This window comes from Castanea sativa, chromosome 1 (assembly GCF_040712315.1).
Source record: "Castanea sativa cultivar Marrone di Chiusa Pesio chromosome 1, ASM4071231v1".
Lineage (NCBI taxonomy): Eukaryota > Viridiplantae > Streptophyta > Magnoliopsida > Fagales > Fagaceae > Castanea > Castanea sativa.
Genome location: NC_134013.1, coordinates 58,343,524 through 58,366,033, shown reverse-complemented (window position 1 = coordinate 58,366,033; position 22,510 = coordinate 58,343,524). Strand labels below are relative to the sequence as shown.

Here is a 22,510-nt window from a genome sequence, read left to right as displayed (position 1 = left end):
TCGAGTATTTGAAGGTCGATTTTTATGGTCTGATGTGACAATTTTTTTACGTGGAGTCTACTTGGAAATCGAGTACCTAACACTCGATTTGCCAGCCCAAAAAAATCCAGGAAGTTTAGGGCTGAGCATAACTCATCAAAAGAAAAAAAAAATCCAGGAAGTTCAGGGCTGAGCATAACCCATCAAAAGAAAAAAAAAAACCAACGCCTCCAGATCCACGGCTGCCCAGATCGGGCTCGCGGCCTGGGTCGAGCGGACCTGGGTCGTGTGGACCTGTGCCTGCGCGAGCCAGGCCGCGCGCCCCAGATCCGCTGCCTGGGTAGTGTGACCTAGGCCGCGCGGACCTGGGTCGCGCGAACTTGCGCCTGCGCGACCCAGGCCACTCGCCCCAGATCCGCGGCCTGGTCGCGCGACCTGGGTGCGCGGACCTGGGTCGCGCAGGCGCAGTCCACGCGACCCAGGGCCGCGCGCCAGGTCGCACGACTGGACCTGGGTCGCACAACCTGGGCGCGGCGGCGATGGGTCTATGGAGCGACTTGTGCAGATCAGGAGGAGGAAGAAAGAAGCAAGGGAGAGGCAGTGGGGAAGAAAGAATCAGAGCCAGACGTGAAACGCTGAAAAATAAGGTGAAAAGCATAATAGATATAAGATATAAATCGAGTCTCTAAGACTCGATTTCCAACTAGACGCCACATGTGAAAAATATCCTTCAAGGACTCGATTTATAGACCCAAAATCGAGTCTCTTATACTCGAAATACTAGAAAAAAATATAGTTTACAAATCGTAACAACTAATTATATAGTTAGAAACTTATGCCTATTTTCCTATTTTTGCCAATTTCCCGTTTAAAAGAACTTTGGCTGCATATGGGTGAGGTGTCAGCTTAGCGTAAAAGAGGCGCCACAATTTTCTAAGATTGGATTCGTTGGAAGAGGGGCCAAGGCGCAAGGCGCTAATAAGCTCAGATCAGAAATCAGATCAGCTCAATCGTCATATTCGATTGCATATTCCTTTACGAGGTCTTTTTCTTTTCTGTATATTTCCTTTCCTTTTTTTTTTTTTTTTTTTTTCATTTACTCTATATTTTAATTTCTAACTTCTATTCTTCTCTCTAAAAAAAACTTTCTAACTTCCAGTCCAAAGCACCCCAATTTATTATTGCGTCGTTATAGGGCCTTGCTCGCGACAATTACGCTTCGTTTGTCTTGAAATAATATAAAAATATCCTCACCACCCTTCCCAAATCCTAAGCAGTTTTCATATATATACGCACACAGAAACGTTATCTCTCTCTATCTTTCTCTCTGAGCTTCTTTTTTATTCTTTGTGGTTTAGATTGAAAGCTTTTTTTTTGGAATCTGTGAACAATGGCTTCTCCCACTCTCAGCGCTGCTGATGCCGAGAAACTCAATAGCCTCAAATCTTCTGTAGCTGGCCTTCCCCAAATCAGGTACTTCTTCCTCTTTCTTCTTTTTTTCACTCTAAATTCAAATTTATCGGTTTGGTTCCGATTTCACTGTATCCGAAATCGAATTTCGTAATTTCTCACTGCTTTTCGGATCTTCTGTATAAATTCAGCTTTAAGATCTTAGATCTGAATTGATTTGATCCTTGTTGATTATATTTCTATTTGTGTATTTTTTTTTTGCAGTGAGAATGAGAAAAACGGTTTCATCAACCTCGTCGCTCGCTTTCTCAGGTATAATGTGTGTATGTATTCATGTATGCATGTATATGTTGGTTATGTGATTCTTATTTTTGTTAATGGAAGATTTGATACCTATAATTTCTGTTTTTTATATATAGATTTGAAGAAATTGTTACTGTGAAAAATGGTTGCTTATGAATGGTTTGTTTGGTTGTGACATTGTTAATTATAATTATGAAAAAGTGGCGAAGCGCAACACGTGGACTGGAGTAAGATCCAGACCCCAACTGATGAAGTGGTGGTTCCTTATGATACCTTGAAACCCGCTCCTCATGGTAACTCAACCAACATTTACTTTTATTTTCATTAATTTAATAACTTTAGGAGTATATATAAACTGCTTAGCTTACTCGTCAACTCGTTCTGATGGGCGGGGTCAGTTGGTGTCGTATGTTTTACTAGTTAGAGGCGAGTCCAAATGGCTTCTCTTTATAAATGTTTCCTAAGTTATTAAAAAAAAAATGAAATTTAATAACTTGATTTTTATGAATTTCCACTGATCTGATTTGAAGCTTATTAAATTTTATATATATGTAAATGGATGCAGATCCCGCGGAGACAAAGAAGCTTTTGGACAAACTTGTTGTGCTAAAGCTTAATGGAGGTCTGGGAACAACAATGGGTTGTACTGGTCCCAAGTATGTGTTTTTAGTCCAATCTTTCTGTTGTCTTGTTGCTTATGTATTTGTATACCCTTCAAAAAGCCCATTAAATTTTTTATTATCTAGGTGTTTTCATTTTTTTTTTCAAATGAATTTCTGTTAAATCCTATTAAATTAGTAGTATGACAAAAGTGTGGAGCTCAATTTTGAAATTATTTTTCATCTACTAATAAATTTACTTCATAATGGGATATAAGAGATATAATTCAATTTATTATTAAACAAAATTTCATTTTATGCATGCAGGTCTGTCATTGAAGTTCGAAATGGGCTGACATTTCTTGACTTGATTGTTATCCAGATTGAGGTTATCATTTGTCTTTTCTGTTTTGTAAAAAAGGGGGGGTTGGGGGGGGGGGGTTGTGTCTTGGCTTGCAACTAACAGTTTCGATTGTTTATAGAATCTCAACAAACAATACGGGTGCAATGTTCCCCTGCTTCTAATGAATTCATTCAACACCCATGATGATACACAGAAGGTAAATCGTGTCTACTTTGACTCACATATACAGTAATCTCTTCTTCAATATATTTTCCTATTGAACTAACAAGTTTGTTTTCTTGTTCAGATAGTGGAAAAGTACTCTGGCGCAAATGTAGAAATTCATACTTTTAATCAGGTCTGCAATACTAGTTCTGAAATTTCTGCTTTACTAAGTACCTTATGACTGTTGAAAATTCAAAAAAATGAATTTATAATTTATCCTGAATCTTTGGATTTACACAGAGCCAGTATCCTCGTCTGGTTGCTGAAGACTTCAGTCCACTGCCAAGCAAAGGAGTGACTGGCAAGGATGGATGGTATAATTAATTAATTTTATTATATGGCTTTCGCATTAGAATTATATAACTTTGAAGTCACTAGTTCACTAATTGCTTTGGTTAGATATTGATGTACAATTTGATCTATTTTTGTGCCCCCTTTTTATGGACCTCTGTTTATGGGAAGCCAGGTGATGGTTTTAGCTTAAGACCTCACCTCTTTTAGCTGCAAAATCAATGTTAGAAAATTTTGAAAAGTGATTTTTACTATGGGCTACTATTTGGAAATTTATCCATCACTTAATAGGATAAAAAATTTGCAAATTATCCAGCAATATGAGAATGATTCTTAGTAAAAATGGAAAGAAGTTGGGAAGTTGATTGTAGGCATCATCCCATGGGCAGTTAATGTGGCATATGAATGAGTCAATAAACTTCTACTTTTTTCCGTTCCAATTTCATCTGAGCCCCAATTATGTTGGAAATATTTATCATTATTTTTTTGTTAACTTTCCCAAGAAGTAAGAACTAATGTACTTTTTTTTTCCTATTCCAATTTCTTTTGAGCCCTAATTATGTGAAAATTTTTATTTTTGTTTCTTTGTAAACTCGTTCTACTATACTGTCATGTGAAACAATGAGTGATTTTTATATTAAAATTTAATGATTTTCCCCCATTATGAACTGGAAATATTTTTCGCTGTTTATAAGATGGTTCCAAACCACCATACTTGGTGTATCTAACAGAGACGTCTAGGGTTTAAATCTCTCCTCCGCCTTTGTAACTATTGAAAAAAATGGTTCTAAATACCATCGTTTCTGCAATCTACCACATGAAAATTCAAGGTCTATTCTCTTGAATAGTTGAACCTCTTTTTTTTTTTTTTTTTCCTAATTGTGTAACTCTTAACCTTTCCATGGCAACCATTTCTGCACTCCACCTAAAGCAAATTTTGAAGCTATACTCACTTGGATGTCTGATCTAGAGAATTTTTTATTAGTATAACATTTTCATTGCAAAATTGTTGACTACTATAGGGTAAAAGTTTGTCTTATATTTTGTCGGTCAAGCTATCTCCACTCGAATAGCATCGACATTTATAAATTTGTTGAGGTTTTAAATTATTTCAGTATCTTCATCTTTGTTGAAACATATTCCCCTGATTATAGGCTTCAATTTCTACTTCTACTTTGATTAGAGATTTGAAAAGAAAAAAAACCCATGTCAATAGTACTAACAGTTATTTTTTCTTGTTAGTGGCTTATTTATTTTTAATTTTTCCTTTCCACTTATGAGTACTATATGCACATGAAGGTATCCACCTGGGCACGGTGATGTGTTTCCATCCTTGAGGAACAGTGGCAAACTTGATTTGCTGTTATCACAGGTTGGTGCTATGGTGGATTTTATGATCTGAATGCTGACTTATATACCAGTCCATGCATAAGCTATATCCTTTACTGTTTTCCTGTCTTTTGCCTGATTCAGGGTAAGGAGTATGTGTTTATTGCCAACTCGGATAACTTGGGTGCTGTTGTTGACTTGAGTATCCTCTTACTGGCTCTTGGTGATCCTTGTGGATTCTAGCTTTGTTTCTGATAATAGTGCATATTTTTTTCCATTATCCTTAACTTGATTTCTTAGAAATTTTAAATCATTTGGTTCACAACAAGAATGAATACTGTATGGAAGTGACACCCAAAACCTTGGCTGATGTGAAAGGTGGTACTCTCATTTCTTATGAAGGAAGGGTTCAGGTATATATAACTTGCATTTTTGGTGTTTTTTTCTTCACAATCTTCTGATTTGTTTTGTTTGAAGCATGATAGAGGTTTTGAGGTTGATTTTAGTTAGATGCTCAATTGCGCATTACTTGGGATAAATTAGTGTTATGTAGCTTATAATCTTGCAACCAAGAATTTCAAGTCAAGAACATTAAAAAATGATTTTCTTTTTGCATAAAACTTTTGGGAATTTTATTTGAGTGTGAAATTAATTTTGGTTAAGAATGCCAAATTTTCTTTGATTTATTATTTATATAATAGATATTATTTTTATGGTTTCTAATTGATATTAACTATAAATAAATGTTGGATTTGAAATAAGAAAATTTGCTTGAGATGGTGGTCCCTCTTGATGAAAAGATGAGGTAGAATCGCTTGAGATGGTTTGATCATGTTCAAATGAGAGCAAGTAATGCACTAGTGAGGAAAAATGAGTTGATTCAAGTTGAGGAGATGAATAAAAAAATGCAGGATAATACTAAAAATAAAATTATTAGTGGTAAAAAATGATATGTCAATTAAGGAAATAACAGAGAGTATGACTAGGATGGTGGAAAACGATTCATGTGGCCAATCCCTGATTAGGCTGTTGAGGATTCATAGCTGACCCAAAGTTTTGGGATTAGGGCTTTGTTGTAATACAGTCAAATTCTATCACTTGCTTTTCCAAAATTTCTCATTTTGGTCAGTTTTTGAAAAAGAATACAACATATAGCAGATGGTCACCGTACAAGAAATATTATATTTTAAGATCAAGCTGATGATGGCAAGTTTTTATAGATAGCTGAGAGGAAATATAGCAGATAGTCACCCATACAAGAAACATAATATTTTAAGATCAGGCTGATGATGGCAAGTTTTTATAGCTAGCTGAGTGGAAAATGCTACACGTTTTTTAATTTATTTTATTTATTGGTAAGTTGCACACCCACCTGGTAGGTCTTGAACCCATGAACTTTGGTGCCAGTTGAGCTGGAGCTCATTGGCGAAATGCTACACATATTTCCTCCTAGGATTTACCTTTTTATTTGGCCCAACTACTCTCTTGTCAATGATGTTTAGCTTGATATTGCTTTCAAAGCCTGCCCCTCATAGCTTATCGATTCAACAAAGAATCTAAAGGAATTTAAATTGCGGTTTTAGTTTGTAGGCAATGTGAATTTGCTTCAAGATTAGTCCAGTACTTATAAGCGTTATGTGCAACTGTAATACATTCAAGATTTTGTTTTTTTTCGAATTGATGGGTTTTAGTAACATATTTATTTTTAATTACATGATGCAGCTACTGGAAATTGCACAGGTTCCTGATGAACATGTAAGTTCTTGTTCTATTCCACTCTTTTCTCCTCTTTCGATCTCCTTTGTCATTTTAATTTCCCTGCAAGTGAGTAATGTTTTCATTGTCCAGAATCTCATTGTTGTTGAAGGCTAGAGGCGATATAGCCAAGCCGACACACACTACACCCAGCTACATGATTGTACATTTGAAATTCGAATTGACTGTTCAATTGATCCTAAGATTAGATTGTTATATGTATTATATGGATATAATCTAATTGGCATAATAAATTAATTAGTGAGGCATCAGCTAGCTAATGTTTATTGATTTTATGTTTGGCATACCTAAACACCAAAAGAACTAATTTTCATGATGTAAGTAGGGATGTGAAACAACAGAAGAGGGGGTGGTGTGCTAAAAAATAATCGGCACAACGGCTTATAACTATTTATAGTTACTAATTACGGGATAATTCCCAATACTAGGGATGGGGGGTGAGGATATAGGTTCAATCCTTGTACGGTAGTCATACCATGGAGAAATGAATTATGAAAAAAAAATTAAAGTATCAATTTGATGAGGGAGGTGACATTATGAAAGTAAGTCTTGAGTTGGGTCTGTATCTCCACCAGTCAATCAGAAATTTTAGGTCAGATTATCCAAACAAATAGACAAATTTCTTAGTAATTGTGTTGAGATATTGCCCTAGGTTTGCAACAATAAGTTAGTTTATAGGCACTGAGCTGCAAGAGTTGCAAAAGAAATAAAAATAATAGGAAGTATGTTTCAGAAATAAAGGAATGGTGTAGTGTATGGGGGGACACCTACTCCTCCTTGGTCCTTTCTTTCTGTTCTGAAAATTGCTACTTAAACTGTCATAATTGTTGGTAAAGCATAGACTTATGCTCTCTTCAATCAATATCTGCACTGGGATTGTAACAAAGACCATAGTGTTTCTGAACTTGCCTTTTTAAAGATGCCTTGTGCTGGCAGATCACCTTAGATGACACTGAGATTGTCATACCAGAGAAAATATATGGTGATCACCATGCTCCTGCCTCCCTGTGAGGTGGTCTGCAGTTACTTGTATTAGCTTGATACAAACAGTGTGCATTTGACACAATGTGGTCATCTTAATGTAAATTTTATTTAGTGAATGTCTTTGGTGTGTGTTGATGTGATGTGCTTTCTTTGAAACAGGTCAATGAATTCAAGTCAATAGAGAAGTTCAAAATCTTCAACACGAATAATTTGTAAGTCATGTTGGCCTAAGTGAAATTTACATACATTGATTGAATACTAACAAGATTTCACACAGGTGGGCTAACTTGAAGGCAATTAAGAGGCTTGTAGAGGCTGATGCATTAAAGATGGAGATCATACCAAACCCAAAGGTATATTCTATTTTTCTAACAGTGATGCTTTATTTTGTGCTCTTCATTTCTGATGCTTAGACGGGCAAGTAATTGGGAGAAGTTAATCTTGTTTGTAGGAAGTGGAGGGAATCAAAGTTCTTCAGCTGGAAACTGCTGCTGGTGCAGCCATTAGGGTATTTGTTATGCATAAATTATTCTTAACATGTTTTTTTTGCTAATCATTATTCTTAACATGTTTGTTGGAGTCAAAAATTGATCTTGTAATTCTTACTGTCTCATGTCAACCAGTTCTTCGATAATGCTATTGGTAACAATGTACCTCGATCTCGATTTCTTCCTGTGAAGGCAACTTCGGATTTGCTTCTTGTCCAGGTTACCATCTCTTCTCTGACATTAGGCATGGGAACTTAGGTGGTAATTTGATGCTTGTCTAAAATCTCTCTCTCTCTCTCCTCCCCTTGCTCACTCTCCTCTTCTTTGGCGCAGTCTGATCTCTATACATTAGAAGATGGCTTTGTTATCCGGAATAAAGAGAGGACAAATCCTGCAAATCCTTCTATTGAATTGGGGCCTGAATTTAAGAAGGTGAAGATTATCTTTGTGAGTTGGTGTTGTGAGATGCATGAAGACTCTTGACATTGATAGTGAATTTTTAATTTCCTTAACAGGTTGGCAACTTCTTGAATCGATTCAAGTCTATCCCTAGTATTGTTGAGCTTGATAGCCTTAAGGTGACTGGTGATGTATGGTTCGGTGCTAATATTACTCTCAAGGTATTATATGTACCCTTGTTGCTTTTCAGTTTCTCATTTCTTCAATATTATATCAATGGCATCTTGGTAGATTGTTACTAAACTTTGGCATATAATATTGGAATTTTTAATATTTTTTGAAATCAGTCTGATTCATTTGCAATTTTACCGCCTTATAAATTGATTGCTAAAAATGTTTCTTCCTAGTCTTTTTTCTCTTTCCAAGCTGCTTTAGCTCCAAGTCTCTCAAAGATGTTCCAACTTATGAATTTCTATCAAAAGTATATGTAATTAAAATTTTTCATGACTGTTATTGTTTGCAAAAACTGTTTCTTAGGAACTTGCATTTACTAGGGTAGAAAAGTGAGGATAGAAATGGATGGAGAGAAAATGGAAGATGGATTGATCTTTTCTCTTGTTTGGTAGAGTAGAAAAGTCAAAGGAAGGAAAAAAATAAGATATTGTTTTTTATCTGAGTTCACCATTTTTAATCTTCCCAAGATGGGAAAAAAATAGAAGAGAAAATGTTATAGGTGATTTTACAATCTTATAGGTGATTTTACAATCTTATCCTCTATAGTATATTAAAATCAATTCAATACATGAGCATAACAGGAATTTCTCCACTTTTATATCCCTCCTATCAGAAGCTTATAATGAAATAAATCTTTTCTTTCATTTATTCCCCCTTCCTCACATTTTTCTTTCCTCGCTACCAAACAAAGAATTATTGTCATTTCCATGCTTGATAATGTAGGCAGTCCTCTGTCAGCATTGTTGTTTTAAAACCAAGTTTCTAGCAGTCTGTTAATCCGATGGGTCAGTTGTAATTCAACTTGACATAAATCATTCTATTTAAAATCATGTTAAAAGTGTATTGGTTGAAGTTTATGCAAATTCCAAGGTTATATAATTGTTGATTAAGGGGGAAATTGATTTGCTGAAGTAATTTTGTGATTATCCCAGCATTCATATGTTTGCCTGGTTGTGTGGTGAGGTGGGGATAGGGGGTTTGTCTGATGCAGTTTGAGTGATGAAATGAAACCTGATGGACGGACAACACCTTTTAATAGATTTTTTTACTAGTATTATACTATCAAGATAGATATATCCAGAAAAGATGGATGATGGATCCTGATTCTATGAAGATAATGCTGATGATGGCCTCATGACAATGACAATGATGGTAGCTCCATGATTTTGCTCGGTGCAAAACTATCACCTATGCGAACCAAAGTTTTGCAATCCCTCCTAGCTTTTTGTACTAGCAAACTATATGTAACATGGTCTTCAAATGGTGTAGTCAATCGTGTTAGGTACAGAACAAATAGGTATATAGAAGTGTGTATATTCCTGTACATCTCTAAATATGTCATACACTTATCTACAAATTTCATGGGGTATACAAATCTCCAATCTTGTCTTCCCTTCTCTCTTTTCTTCTTCTTCTCTCTCTCTCTCTCTCTCTCTCTCTCTCTCTGTGTTTAATGGGGGGGGGGGGGATGGGGGACTGCTATAAATAATACCACAATCAGTTTGCACAGGTTTCTTTTAATGAACAATATAGGCATAACTAATTATTAAATTTCCATTATTATTTTACTTTTACTTGCCTTCAGATTAGATTCTTTCTTGGTAACTGACTCTTTGGTAATATTGGTCTTATTTTTGAAGGGGAAGGTGACTATTGTTGCAAAACCTGGGGCTAAGTTAGAAATACCTGATGGAGCTGTACTTGAAAACAAGGTAAAAAGCTAGAATTTGGACCTTCTGTACATTGCCATGATGTTTTAGTGTTATTTGGGCTGAGAGTGTATATATAATTTTGTTATCCAGGAAATCAATGGCCCTGAAGATATCTGATCAAGTTGCTTTGAAAAGTTTTGGAGAGCGTGCTCTTCACGAAGATCTTTCTTTGTTGTGCAATGCTGTGTATTCTGAAATAAAGGCACAGTTTTTGTTGCAGTGTGTTTAAATTATGAAAGGCATTTAGTCTTTTTACCAATTTCCTTTTTGTTTCATGAATGAATTTTATCGGAAAGCATAGAAGTAAAGCTAAAATGAGTTTTTATGATGAGCAAATTTCTTCATTGTGCAAGTCCAGTTTACGGCTGCACCATTTAAGTTTTTTCTTCCCATTAGATCGATACCACAAGAAATTATTAGGTACACCGGAGGACTATTGATGTGATCCTCCCAACGAATAAGATGACATTATCTATGCAAATATGAGTGACCTTCATAATAAATACAAATAATAAAAAATAAAAAATTATCAGGTGATGTCACATTTGCATAAATAACAACATTTTATTGGTTGGGAGGTTAGGGATAATTACATTAGCAGTTCTCTTGATAGACTTAATAAATACCACATGCCTTGTATGTAAGGAAAAATTTCAAACCAGCACCTATAAGAAAGACATATTACAAAAATTTACATTTTTTTTAACACCGTAGATTTTTAAAAGATTTGATTGTTAAAAAAAAAAACACTAATATTTTTCATTATTAGATATATATTGCTTTCCACCTTAATTTAATTAATAGCATTTTTTTCTATAACCCTAATCGTTATATATACAACTATTTAGGTAAATTGCAAATTGCACCCTTAAAGTTTGAGGGTGTTTGGATTTTACACTTTGAAGTTTCAAAATTTAAATTTTACCCCCTGAAGTTTTAAGATGTTTGGATTTTATACTCTAATATTTTAAAATTTGGATTTTGTTTTTTAAGGTTTAAGAGTGCTTGGATTTTACACTATAATGTTTTAAAATTTGGATTTTACTTTCTAAGGTTTAGGGATGTTTGGATTTTACACCCCCAAATCATGAAACTTTAGGACGTAAATTCCAAATAGCCCTAAAAGGCCAATACAATGGGTAAAATCCAAATTCTGAAACATTATGGTGTAAATCCAAACACCTCTAAACGTTAGGGGGTAAAATCTAAATTCTGAAACTTCAAGGTGTAAAATCCAATCACTCCCAAACTTTAGGGGTGTGAAGAAAGGAAGAGTTTTGGAATCTTTGTATGGGGGGGGGGGGGGTACTTAATTTGTTTTGGGGAAATTGTGCGGTGGATTGGGTCTGGATTGCTATTAGTATTGGGAAATACACACAACACACAAAAAGGAAGAGCATAAAGGGAGAAGGGATAAAAAGTAAAAACTGGGAGGGAGAGAAAAACACAGGACTACCACTTTCCTTTGCGAGACCAATAAAGGGGCTTTGAGCAAGTTTTGAGCTTCTACTATTCTCGGAGATCAGGGGAGAGATCAGGGGAGTCTGAGAGTGAGAAATTTATGCCAAAAATCTCTCTCTCAACGTGGATGATGAATTGGAGATCCTATAGAGCAATTTGAAAATGTCAGATAAAGAGAGAAATGCTGCATTTTTCAACAAACAAACAAAAGAAAAACTAAGATTTTACTGATGTTGGCATTAATATGATGTTGGGGGTATTTCGGAAAGAGGAGGACACATCAAATATTATTTCTAGCTAGGAGCCCTTGATATTTAAATTAGAGGTTAATTTTGATTAAGTAGCTTGAGCCTTGAGGATAATGTTAGTAATGGCGGCTCTATGATTATTTTTTTGGAGGGTCAATAAAAAACATAAATTATACAAAATTTAAAATAAAAGAGAACTTGAATATATCAACTGTGGGGACTAAAAGGACCTAAGTCGGCCCATAAGTCGAGAGTCCGAGGATTCGTCCGAGGATGAATCTCTCCTCGGACAGACCCGCGATGACCTTGGGATTCGCCAAAAAGATTAAGGCAGTGTTCTGGACGAACTGTTGGTTAAAAGAGGGATCTAAATACCCTCTAGACACCACGGGGTGAAAGAAATATGTTAGAAAAAGGCTGCTACCTCCACATTAAAGACCCTGCACCTGCCTCCCTGGCCGCATTAATGGGGAAATGACCCTTAAATAGTAGAAGTCAGCCTTCTTGCTATCATTTGAAGACTTCCAGAGGGTGGTGGATGGGACAGGTGTATAATAGGGTAATTTGCGTTACACGTGGATAAAGATGGAAGAAGAAGAAGAAGAAGTATAAAAGGGGGAGGGCTAGACAAATACGGAGGACGGTAACTCTTGAAAGAAAAAGAAAAGAAAAAGAAATAAAACATAAATAGTCCTCGACTTATGTCTGAGGAGATTCATTTTACCTTATTTGTCCCTTGTTTGTAAATACTGTAACATTTCAGCCTATTCATCAAGCTTCGAACATCGTTAAACTAGATTATGAACCCACACTCTACAAATTTAATTGTTTAAGGCTTATTGGGCCTGAGCCCACATGTGTTTTTGGGTCTAGGTGCAATTGTGCACTTACAATTAGCGCCGTCTATGGGGATTTAGTGTGGAAAGAGCTCGAACACCATGGCAGGCTTAAGCTTGTACCATGCAGAATCTCAGGGATTGCAGCTTAAGGATCCTTTCGAACGTCTTGAACGCCGGGAGGATCGAGAGGGTAGCGTTCACACTAAACATCCTAGAGCAAGTTACACTCACGGTGGAGGCAGGGCCACCCACGAAGATGATGCTAACGCCATGTAGAAGGAGATTGATCACCTTGAGAAGAAGCTGCGTCGCGTCAGGCGGAGGTGTGCTTCACCCTCATCTAATACCTCTTCGGGGGAAGCCCTGGGAAGTAGTTACAGTTCGAGGTCATGGTCGCCCCCCAGTAAGACATCCTCTTGCGAAAAAGATGACCCACTAGGTCATAGGAACAGGAAGCTCCCCTCCAGGGGCTTAGGGAACGATGCCATGGGCTGGGCGTTGTACCAACTCTCCAAATCGCCATTCTCACGCAGAATTGAGAAGGGGAGGCTCCCTAGGAGGTTCACCCAGCCCACCTTCACCATCTATAATGGCCGGATTGACCCGGTGGAACATGTGAGCCACTTTAACCAGAGAATGGCAGTGCATTCTCATAATAAGACCATGATGTGCAAAGTCTTCCCTTCTAGCTTAGGACCTGTTGCTGTGAGGTGGTTCAACGGTCTTAAATCCGGGTCTGTAGGTTCATTTGGGGAACTGACCAGAGCGTTCGCTTCACGGTTTATTACATGCAGCAGAGTTCCTTGACCGTTGGACTCACCGTTGTCTATGGCTATGAAGGAGGGTGAGACGTTGAAAGCATACTCCAACAGGTATTGGGAGATGTTTAACGAGATAGATGGTGATTTTGATGAGGTGGCAATCAATACCTTTAAAGTAGGCCTTCCAACTGATCATGACTTGAGGAAGTCCTTGACCAAAAAACCCGTACGGAGTGTACGTTGCCTCATGGATCGTATTGACAAATACAAAAGGGTCGAAGAAGACCAACAGCAGGGAAAGGGTAAGGCGAAGGTTATCCCGCAGGAGCGAAGGGATTTCAGGTTGGACAGATACCACAACAGCAAGCCGAGAAAAGATTACTCTGGGCAGTCTGGCTCGGCAACACCTCAGACTGTTAATACTATATTCCGAGAGCCGGTGCACCAGCTACTAGAGAAGGTTCATAAGGAACCCTATTTTAGGTGGCCCGACAAGATGGCGGGGGATCCTGCTAAGAGGAATCAGAATCTCTTTTGTCAGTACCATTAAGATGTGGGTCATACTACCGAGAACTATCGGACCCTCTGGAACCATTTGGAGCAGTTTGTCAGCGAAGGAAAGTTAAAGCAGCACCTATACCAACCTAGCGGACACGGCAGTCAGTCTGGCTCGAATAATCAGAGGAATAATTCATCTCGGCCTCCTTTGGGAACGATCAACGTTATCTTTACTGCGCCTGGCAGGATTGGCTCATGTCCTACCAGGGTGATGGCAGTTTCGCATTCCCAAGCCGAGGAGGGGGGCTCTAGGCCAAAAAGATTGAAGTTGGATGTGCCCGTCTTGGGATTTTCAGAGCTAGATAAAGCTGGTACCATCCAACCCTATGACGACGCCCTAGTGGTCACTCTGAGGATAGAAAATTATAATGTAAAAAGGGTGATGATTAATTAAGGCAGCGGCACAGATATCATGTATCCTGACTTGTTTAAGGGGCTGAAATTGAAACTGCAGGACCTTACCCCTTACGACTCACCGTTAATAAGTTTTGAAGGGAAGACCATGATACCAAAGGGCCAGATTCGGTTGCCCGTGCAATTTAGCTCGGAGACGGTTAAGGTGGATTTTATTGTGGTCGATGCATATTCCCCATACACAGCCATCCTTGCCTAGCCCTGACTGCACGCTCTGGGGGCTGTTTCCTCCACATTGCATGTTAAGGTTAAGTTCCCTTCGGGGGAGTGCATTGAAGAGATTCTCGGCAGCCAATTGGTAGCCAGGCAATGCATATCGGCCGCGGTGCTGCAGCAGACCGAAGCCCAGTCCTCGACCTCGGCTGTGAAAGACTTATAGCAATTAATGACTCTGGATGCGCCCGACATGGTGACAACAGAGGAGACCATATGCGAAGACCTGGAGAAGTTTTTGATATTGGATGATCCCGAAAGGTTCTTCCAGGTCGGGGTATGTTTACCACACCAAGAGAAGATGGAATTGGTGGAGTTTCTAAAGAACAATATCGATGTTTTTGCCTGAGACCCCTACGAGGCTCCGGGGGTTGACCCAAGCTTCATTTGTCATCATTTGAACGTCAATCCTGCTATTCCCCTAGAAGGCAGCCCCATTGGCGTTCTTCCAAGGAGCACTCCGAAACTGTTAAGGAAGAGGTGCTCAAGCTCAAGAGGGCTGGGGCTATTAAGGAAGTTTTCTACCCGGAGTGGTTGGCGCACAGGGTTGTGGTAAAGAAGAAGAATGGAAAGTGGCGGGTATGTGTAGACTTCACAGATTTAAACAAAGCCTGCCCAAAGGACTCGTTCCCGATGCCACGCATCGACCAACTAGTGGACGCCACCGTCGGACATCCTCGGATGAGCTTTTTGGATGCTTTCCAGGGTTATCACCAAATTCCACTAGCGGCAGAAGATTAGGAGAAAACCGCCTTTATTACTCCAACAGGGAATTATCACTATAAAGTGATGTCGTTCGGGTTGAAGAATACTGGGGCTACTTACCAAAGGATGATGACCAGAATATTTGAATGGCAGCTTGGAAAGACCATTGAGATATACGTGGATGACATGGTAGTGAAGAGCAAGACGATATTTGCGCACGTGAAAGATTTGGACGACACTTTTCAGGTACTTAGAAAGTACAGGTTGCGTCTTAATGCTTCGAAGTGTTCTTTTGGTGTGAGTTCTGGGAAGTTCTTGGGTTATATGGTTACTCATAGGGGATAGAGATGAATCTGGCACAGGTCAGAGCCATTCAAACCTTACAGCCCCCTCGAAATCCAAAGGAAGTTCAGAAATTAACCGGAATGATCGTTGCTTTCAGCAGGTTCATCTCGCGGTCAACTGACCGATGCAGGCCCTTCTTCCAACTGTTGAATAAGTGGAGGGGGTACCAATGGTCCAAGGACTGCGTTGTAGCCTTCCAACAACTTAAGGAATATCTTTCCCGGCCACCCATTATGTCTCGGCCTGAGGTAGACGAGGTTCTATTTGCGTATCCGGCAGTGGCCGTCCATGCCGTCAGCCTGGTCCTCATAAGGGACGACGGTGGGGTGCAAAGACCGGTTTACTACGTCAGCAAAACTCTGAATGACGCCGAGGTGCGTTACCTACTTTTGGAGAAAGCACTTTTAGCTATAGTTCATGCTACGCGGAGGCTTCCTCGCTATTTTCAGTCCCACACCGTTGTAGTTTTGACCCAACTGCCTCTCAAGTCAGTGTTGCGTAGTGCCGACTATTCTGGAAGAATGGCTAAATGGGGGACTATTCTGGGAGCCTTTGATATCAAGTACATACCACGTACCTCGGTGAAGGGCCAGGTTCTTACAGATTTAGTGGCAGAGTTTGCTGAACCTTTGTTGGAAGAAACTTTGAAGGAATCACACATAGGTGAAAAATCAGTTGACATGATTACGAACGAAAGACCTTTGACTTGGAACGTATCTGTAGATGGGGCAGCTAACCAGAGAAGGTCTGGCATCGGACTCGTCCTGGTATCCCCCGAGGGAATTGTCTTTGAAAAATCCCTAAGGTTGGCATTCTCAGCTACTAATAATGAGGCCGAGTACGAGGCAGTCTTGGTCGGCATGAACATGGTACATAAGATGGGCGGAAAGGAAGTTCACATGCTCTCGGATTCTCAGTTGGTGGTCGGCCAAGTGACGGGGAACATGGAAGCTAGGGATCCAAGAATGCAAGAATACTTGACCCAGGTCAAACGTTTACAATCTAGTTTCGATTCCTTTATCCTATCTCACGTTTCTAGAAATGGAAATACACATGCAGACTCCCTGGCTACCTTAGCGACATCCTCGGCTCAGAGTTTGCCTAGGATTATCCTTGTCGAAGATTTGCTAGAGCCAGCTTTTACCACTGTTCGTGCAGTCCGCATCCACTTAATAAGGCCTGGACCTAGTTGGATCGACCCTGTGATATATTTTCTGAAAAACGACGTTCTCCCAGAGGACAAGTCTGAAGCTGACAAGATCCGTCGAAAGGTACCGCGTTTCTGGTTGTCTGAGGATCAGAAATTGTACAAACGATCATTCTTCGGACCATATTTGTTATGCGTGCACCCCGAATCAATGGAGGCGCTTTTAGAAGAACTGCATAAGGGAATTTGTGGGAGCCATACTGGGGGAAGGTCCCTAGCTTATAGGGCACTGACTCAAGGATATTGGTGGCCGAATATGCAGAGGGAAGCTCAGGGTTATGCAAGAAAGTGTGATCAATGCCAGAGGTTTACTCCTAACATCCATCAGCCTGGAGGAGTCCTTAACTCTCTCTCCAGTCCTTGGCCTTTCGCTCAATGGGGATTGGACATAGTAGGTCCATTTCCGAGGGCTGTAGGAAACAAAAGGTGGCTGCTTGTGGGGACCGACTACTTCACCAAATGGGTAGAGGCTGAGCCCTTGGCAAATATTAGGGATGTTGATTCCAAGAAGTTCATCTGGAAAAACATCATCACTAGATTTGGAGTACCACATACACTCATTTCAAACAATTACGTTCAATTTGATAGTAGAGCTTTTAGAAAATATTGTGGTGACATGGGCATCATAAACAGATACTCCACTCCAGCTTATCCTCAGGGAAACGGGCAAGCCGAGGCCGTTAACAAGGTTATAGTTAGTGGACTCAAGAAAAGGCTAGACGATGCGAAGGGCAGATGGGTAGAAGAACTACCACACGTTCTATGGACATATCGAACTACGCCACGCAAATCTACAAAAGAAACGCCATTCTCTATGACTTATGGGGCTGAGGCAGTGATACCTTTAGAGTCTGGTTTCCCCACATTGAGGACGAGTACTTTTAACCCAGAAAATAACAACGGCCTCCTAGAGAAGAGCCTAAATTTAGTTGAGGAACGGCGAGAGACAGCTATGGTCCAAATGACTTATTATTAGCAGAAGCTTAAACGAGGGTATAATGCCCATGTGAAGCTCAGGCCACTTGCGCCTGAGGATCTGGTTCTGAGAAAAGTTGTAGGTACTGCTAGAAACCCAGCTTGGGGTAAATTAGGACCGAACTGGGAAAGACCATATCAGATTATTTCTGTAGTAGGCATAGGGTCATATCGACTAGCTGATCTAGATGAAAAAGTTGTACAACGTCCGTGGAATGTAAACAACCTTCGAAGGTATTATTATTACCTTGTGGAAATTGATATGTTCTTAAATAATACGTACCTTCGAAGTTGATATGTTCGAAGCAAATTGATATGTTCCTCGGTCCATGGAATGTAAACAACCTTCGAAGGTATTATTATTTCCACAATGTAAACAACCTTCGAAGTTTCTAGAACATATTTTAGAAACTTGATATTTAAGAACATATCAACTTTTTGTCGTTTGTGGTTTAAATTATAAATGTATGTGGGCTTATCAATTACAACTCTCAAAATATCAAATAAAAACTTGGTAATGCATGGTCATCGGACCACAAACCTTGTGGAAATTGATATGTTCTAAAATATCAAACAGAAACTTGGTAATGCATGGTCCTCGGACCACATACATTGTGGAAATTGATATGTTCTAAAATATCAAACAGAAACTTGGGACCACATACCTTGTGGAAATTGATATGTTCTAAAATATCAAACAGAAACTTGGTAATGCATGGTCCTCGAACCACGTACTTTATGGAAATTGATATGTTCTTAAATATCAAACAGAAACTTGGTAATGCATGATCCTCGGACCACGTACCTTGTGGAAATTGATATGTTCTTAAATATCAAACAGAAACTTGGTAATGCATGGTCCTCGGACCACGTACCTTGTGGAAATTGATATGTTCTTAAATATCAAACAGAAACTTGGTAATGCATGGTCCTCGGACCACGTACCTTGTGAAAATTGATATGTTCTTAAATATCAAACAGAAACTTGGTAATGCATGGTTCTCGGACCACGTACCTTGGAAATTAATATGTTCTAAAATATCAAACAGAAACTTGGTAATGCATGGTCCTCGGACCACGTACCTTGTGGAAATTGATATGTTCTAAAATATCAAACAGAAACTTGGTAGTGCATGGTCCTCGGACCACGTACCTTGTGGAAATTGATATGTTCTTAAATATCAAACAGAAACTTGGTAATGCATGGTCCTCGGACCACGTACCTTGTGGAAATTGATATGTTCTTAAATATCAAACAGAAACTTGGTAATGCATGGTCCTCGGACCATGTACCTTGTGGAAATTGATATGTTCTTAAATATCAAACAGAAACTTGGTAATGCATGGTTCTCGGACCACGTACCTTGTGAAAATTAATATGTTCTAAAATATCAAACAGAAACTTGGTAATGCATGGTCCTCGGACCACGTACCTTGTGAAAATTGATATGTTCTAAAATATCAAACAGAAACTTGGTAATGCATGGTCCTCGGACCACGTACTTTGTGGAAATTGATATGTTCTTAAATATCAAACAGAAACTTGGTAATGCATGGTCCTCGGACCACGTACCTTGTGGAAATTGATATGTTCTTAAATATCAAACAGAAACTTGGTAATGCATGGTTCTCGGACCACGTACCTTGTGAAAATTAATATGTTCTAAAATATCAAACAGAAACTTGGTAATGCATGGTCCTCGGACCACGTACCTTGTGGAAATTGATATGTTCTTAAATATCAAACAGAAACTTGGTAATGCATGGTCCTCGGACCACGTACCTTGTGGAAATTGATATGTTCTAAAATATCAAACAAAAACTTGGTAATGCATGGTCATCGGATCACATACCTTGTGAAAATTGATATGTTCTTAAATATCAAACAGAAACTTGGTAATGCATGGTTCTCGGACCACGTACCTTGTGAAAATTGATATGTTCTAAAATATCAAACAGAAACTTGGTAGTGCATGGTCTTCGGACCACATACCTTGTGGAAATTGATATGTTCTTAAATATCAAACAGAAACTTGGTAGTGCATGGTCCTTGGACCACGTACCTTGTGAAATTGATATGTTCTAAAATATCAAACAGAAACTTGGTAGTGCATGGTCCTCGGACCACGTACCTTGTGAAAATTGATATGTTCTTAAATATCAAGCAGAAATTTGGTTAAGTATGGTCCTCGGACCACATACCTTATAGAAATGGATGTCTTATCATTTGTTAAACAGAATCATGTTAAAATAGAATTTTAAGTCATACATCTTTAAGTATCAAACAGAAATTTGGTAAGGTAGGATCCTCGGACCCCACACTTCACTAAAATTAGCGTTCCAAGTTACAAATTCTAAGTATCACATGGGTTTGCAAAGTGTGGCACTACTTATCATCTAAACCAAGTTTGTTTTTGGTAGGTTCTTGAACACTTTACCTTTCAAATGTTAGCAAAAAGTTAAGTTAGCCTGTTAGGCGTTCGTTATTACTTCGTGCTTGATGTACTCATGAGATATAGTTTGAGAGGAATTCTTATGGCAAACACAAAGATAAAATAAATACAAGTCAAATGAAAATCAAATGAAACTGTCTTTCATTAATTATTCTGGCATACATTACATGCAAAATCTTAATTACAAAGAGAGAGAAGCCCTAGGCTCGGCCTTAAACTTTTGGAGGGGGGTCTTGCTGAGAAGTGTTAGTAGTCTTAATGTTTTTCAGCTCTAACTCAAAGGCAAACAAAACTTATTTCCCTTTGTCTGCTGTAGTTGTTGGAGGGACGGTGGGCTCCACACTTTAGCTTTAGTCCTTCTCGGCACCTTCATACCCTTTCTTCTCTTTATTGGAACTTGTATGTTCTGTAGGATTCAGAATGGGTTCAGGAATCGCAAGAGGGGGAGCAGAAGTGGCTGTCTCAGGGGCAGGTGCGACAGCAGGAGCCTCATCTATCTCCTATATGTCAAGGGGAAGCCAAACGTTCTCAGGCTTCCTCAGCTCAGAAGCTGGAGGAACCCCTGCTGCGTTTAAGGCTTCGCCCCAGACCTGCTGACAGTATTCTCGACACAAGGCCGCGAATGCCTCTGTCAACTGGTCTTCTGTCGCCGTCACCCCTTCCTTGTAGCTAGCCTTCTTCGCAGCCTCCAATGACTCCTTGAAGGTGCGAGCTTCCTTCTTCATCTGCGCAAGCTCCTTCTCCAAGTCAGAACGTTCCTTCTGTGCGTTGGTGAGCTCGTCATCCTTTTGATGGAGAAGCTTGTGCTGCCCCTCCACTTGAGTCCTCATCGTTCTCAGGCTGGCCTTTGCACCGTCTCTTTCTCTTTTTAAGTTGGCTAGCTGAGAGGAGAGTTTCTCATTTTCTGCAAGGGCTTGGCCTAGAGACTTCTCAGTCTCCAGCCGAATCTCCTGCTCCATTCTGGCCTTCTTCTGAGAATCCTCCATAAATTTCTCGGCAGCAAAGACCTCTTGAATGGCCTGTGACAAAGTATCAGAGAGTTAGATGCAGGAAATATACTTACTAATAATCCGGTATTATGAAAATGAAATATTCATAAGTGAAACTTACCAGGGCCAATTCCCTTTTTAAAGAAAGGAACAGCTGAGGCTGGCTCATTTTTTCCAAGGCGTCCATATCCTTGGGTGGCAGAAGGGGACATTTTAATGCCACGGCCAGGTAATGGGTATGGCCTTGTTGGAATGCCCTAATACTGGACTGGCAAGAGATTGGTGCTCCGTCTAATCTCAAATCAGGAGACCAGGTAGCCGGTGCTCGGCGCACTTTGGCCATATCCCTAATTTCCCCTCTTTTAACTGAACGAGCACGTCCCTTACCCTTGTCCAGTTTCTGATGCTAAGCTTGTTGTGGCTGCTATCTTGGCTTCTTCTGCTTTTCGCCACTAGCCTCCTTGGCCTTCCCTTTTCTTTTTTTCTTGGGCTCCTCAACCGGAGGTTTAGGATCTACTAGACGAGGGGGAGGTGGCAAGGACGGAGGAGCTTAAGACCCTTTCGCTCTTTTTTGTGCGACTTTCTCGCCTCTCTTAATTAGAAGGCCTTGAAGCACTTCCATTTCTTCCTTCTCGGAATCGTAGTCAGGCCGAGCAACTATTAAACCTGCAACTCTGGAGGCCTCGGCGGGCTCTTCTTCCTCGTCAGAGAGCACGAAAAACTAATTTCCTCGAGGTCTTTCGACGTCCTCGAGCTGAAACTGGTCTATCTCGTCGTCTAACGTGTGCGAAGAGGACACTTGCTCCTCCGGAACAGCAATTGCTTAAGAGTGCGTCGAGAGAGGGATTGCCGCGATGGGTCGCGTGTATAGGATGGTGTTGAGGTTGTCGGGGATGTCGTGGTCGGCGAGAAAGTGCAGCCTTGCTACGTTTATTCTCTTGCGCCTCCTATCCCCCGCGATAATCGCGTTTTCTATCTCCTGGAAATCCGAGGATATTGGGTTGTACCCTAGTATTAGGTGAGCCGCTCTAAGTTGCAGGTCTTCACTCACAAACACTTCTGAGTGCAGTACGCGGTTTAGGTCAGCAACATTGCAGTGGCTCAGACGGGGGCACACGAGTTGTTTATCTGCAAGAAAGAATACCAAAGAAGCCAAGTATGGTCAGATCTGCAATGCAGATGAGAAATCAAAATGGACAATGTGTAAAAGGAAATAAATATTAGAAGATTTTGAGATTAAAGTTCAGGGTAGAGAAATTAACTCCTAAAG

The 22,510-nt window shown here is 39.7% G+C and overlaps 1 protein-coding gene across 1 annotated transcript; it reads left to right on the top strand.

Annotated features, from left to right (window-relative positions):
• The first annotated feature begins 1,051 nt into the window (after window positions 1-1,051).
• LOC142622372 (UTP--glucose-1-phosphate uridylyltransferase) lies at window positions 1,052-10,403 on the top strand. Its single transcript, XM_075795825.1, has 20 exons — window positions 1,052-1,452; window positions 1,654-1,701; window positions 1,894-1,985; window positions 2,258-2,348; window positions 2,619-2,679; window positions 2,774-2,851; window positions 2,942-2,992; window positions 3,100-3,173; window positions 4,450-4,522; window positions 4,624-4,681; window positions 4,780-4,892; window positions 6,202-6,234; window positions 7,399-7,451; window positions 7,517-7,592; window positions 7,691-7,747; window positions 7,863-7,946; window positions 8,061-8,159; window positions 8,243-8,347; window positions 10,001-10,072; window positions 10,163-10,403. Exons 1-20 carry the CDS (start codon window positions 1,370-1,372, stop codon window positions 10,187-10,189), a joined length of 1,428 nt encoding a protein of 475 aa, XP_075651940.1. The 5' UTR covers window positions 1,052-1,369; the 3' UTR covers window positions 10,190-10,403.
• The last annotated feature ends 12,107 nt before the right edge of the window (window positions 10,404-22,510 follow it).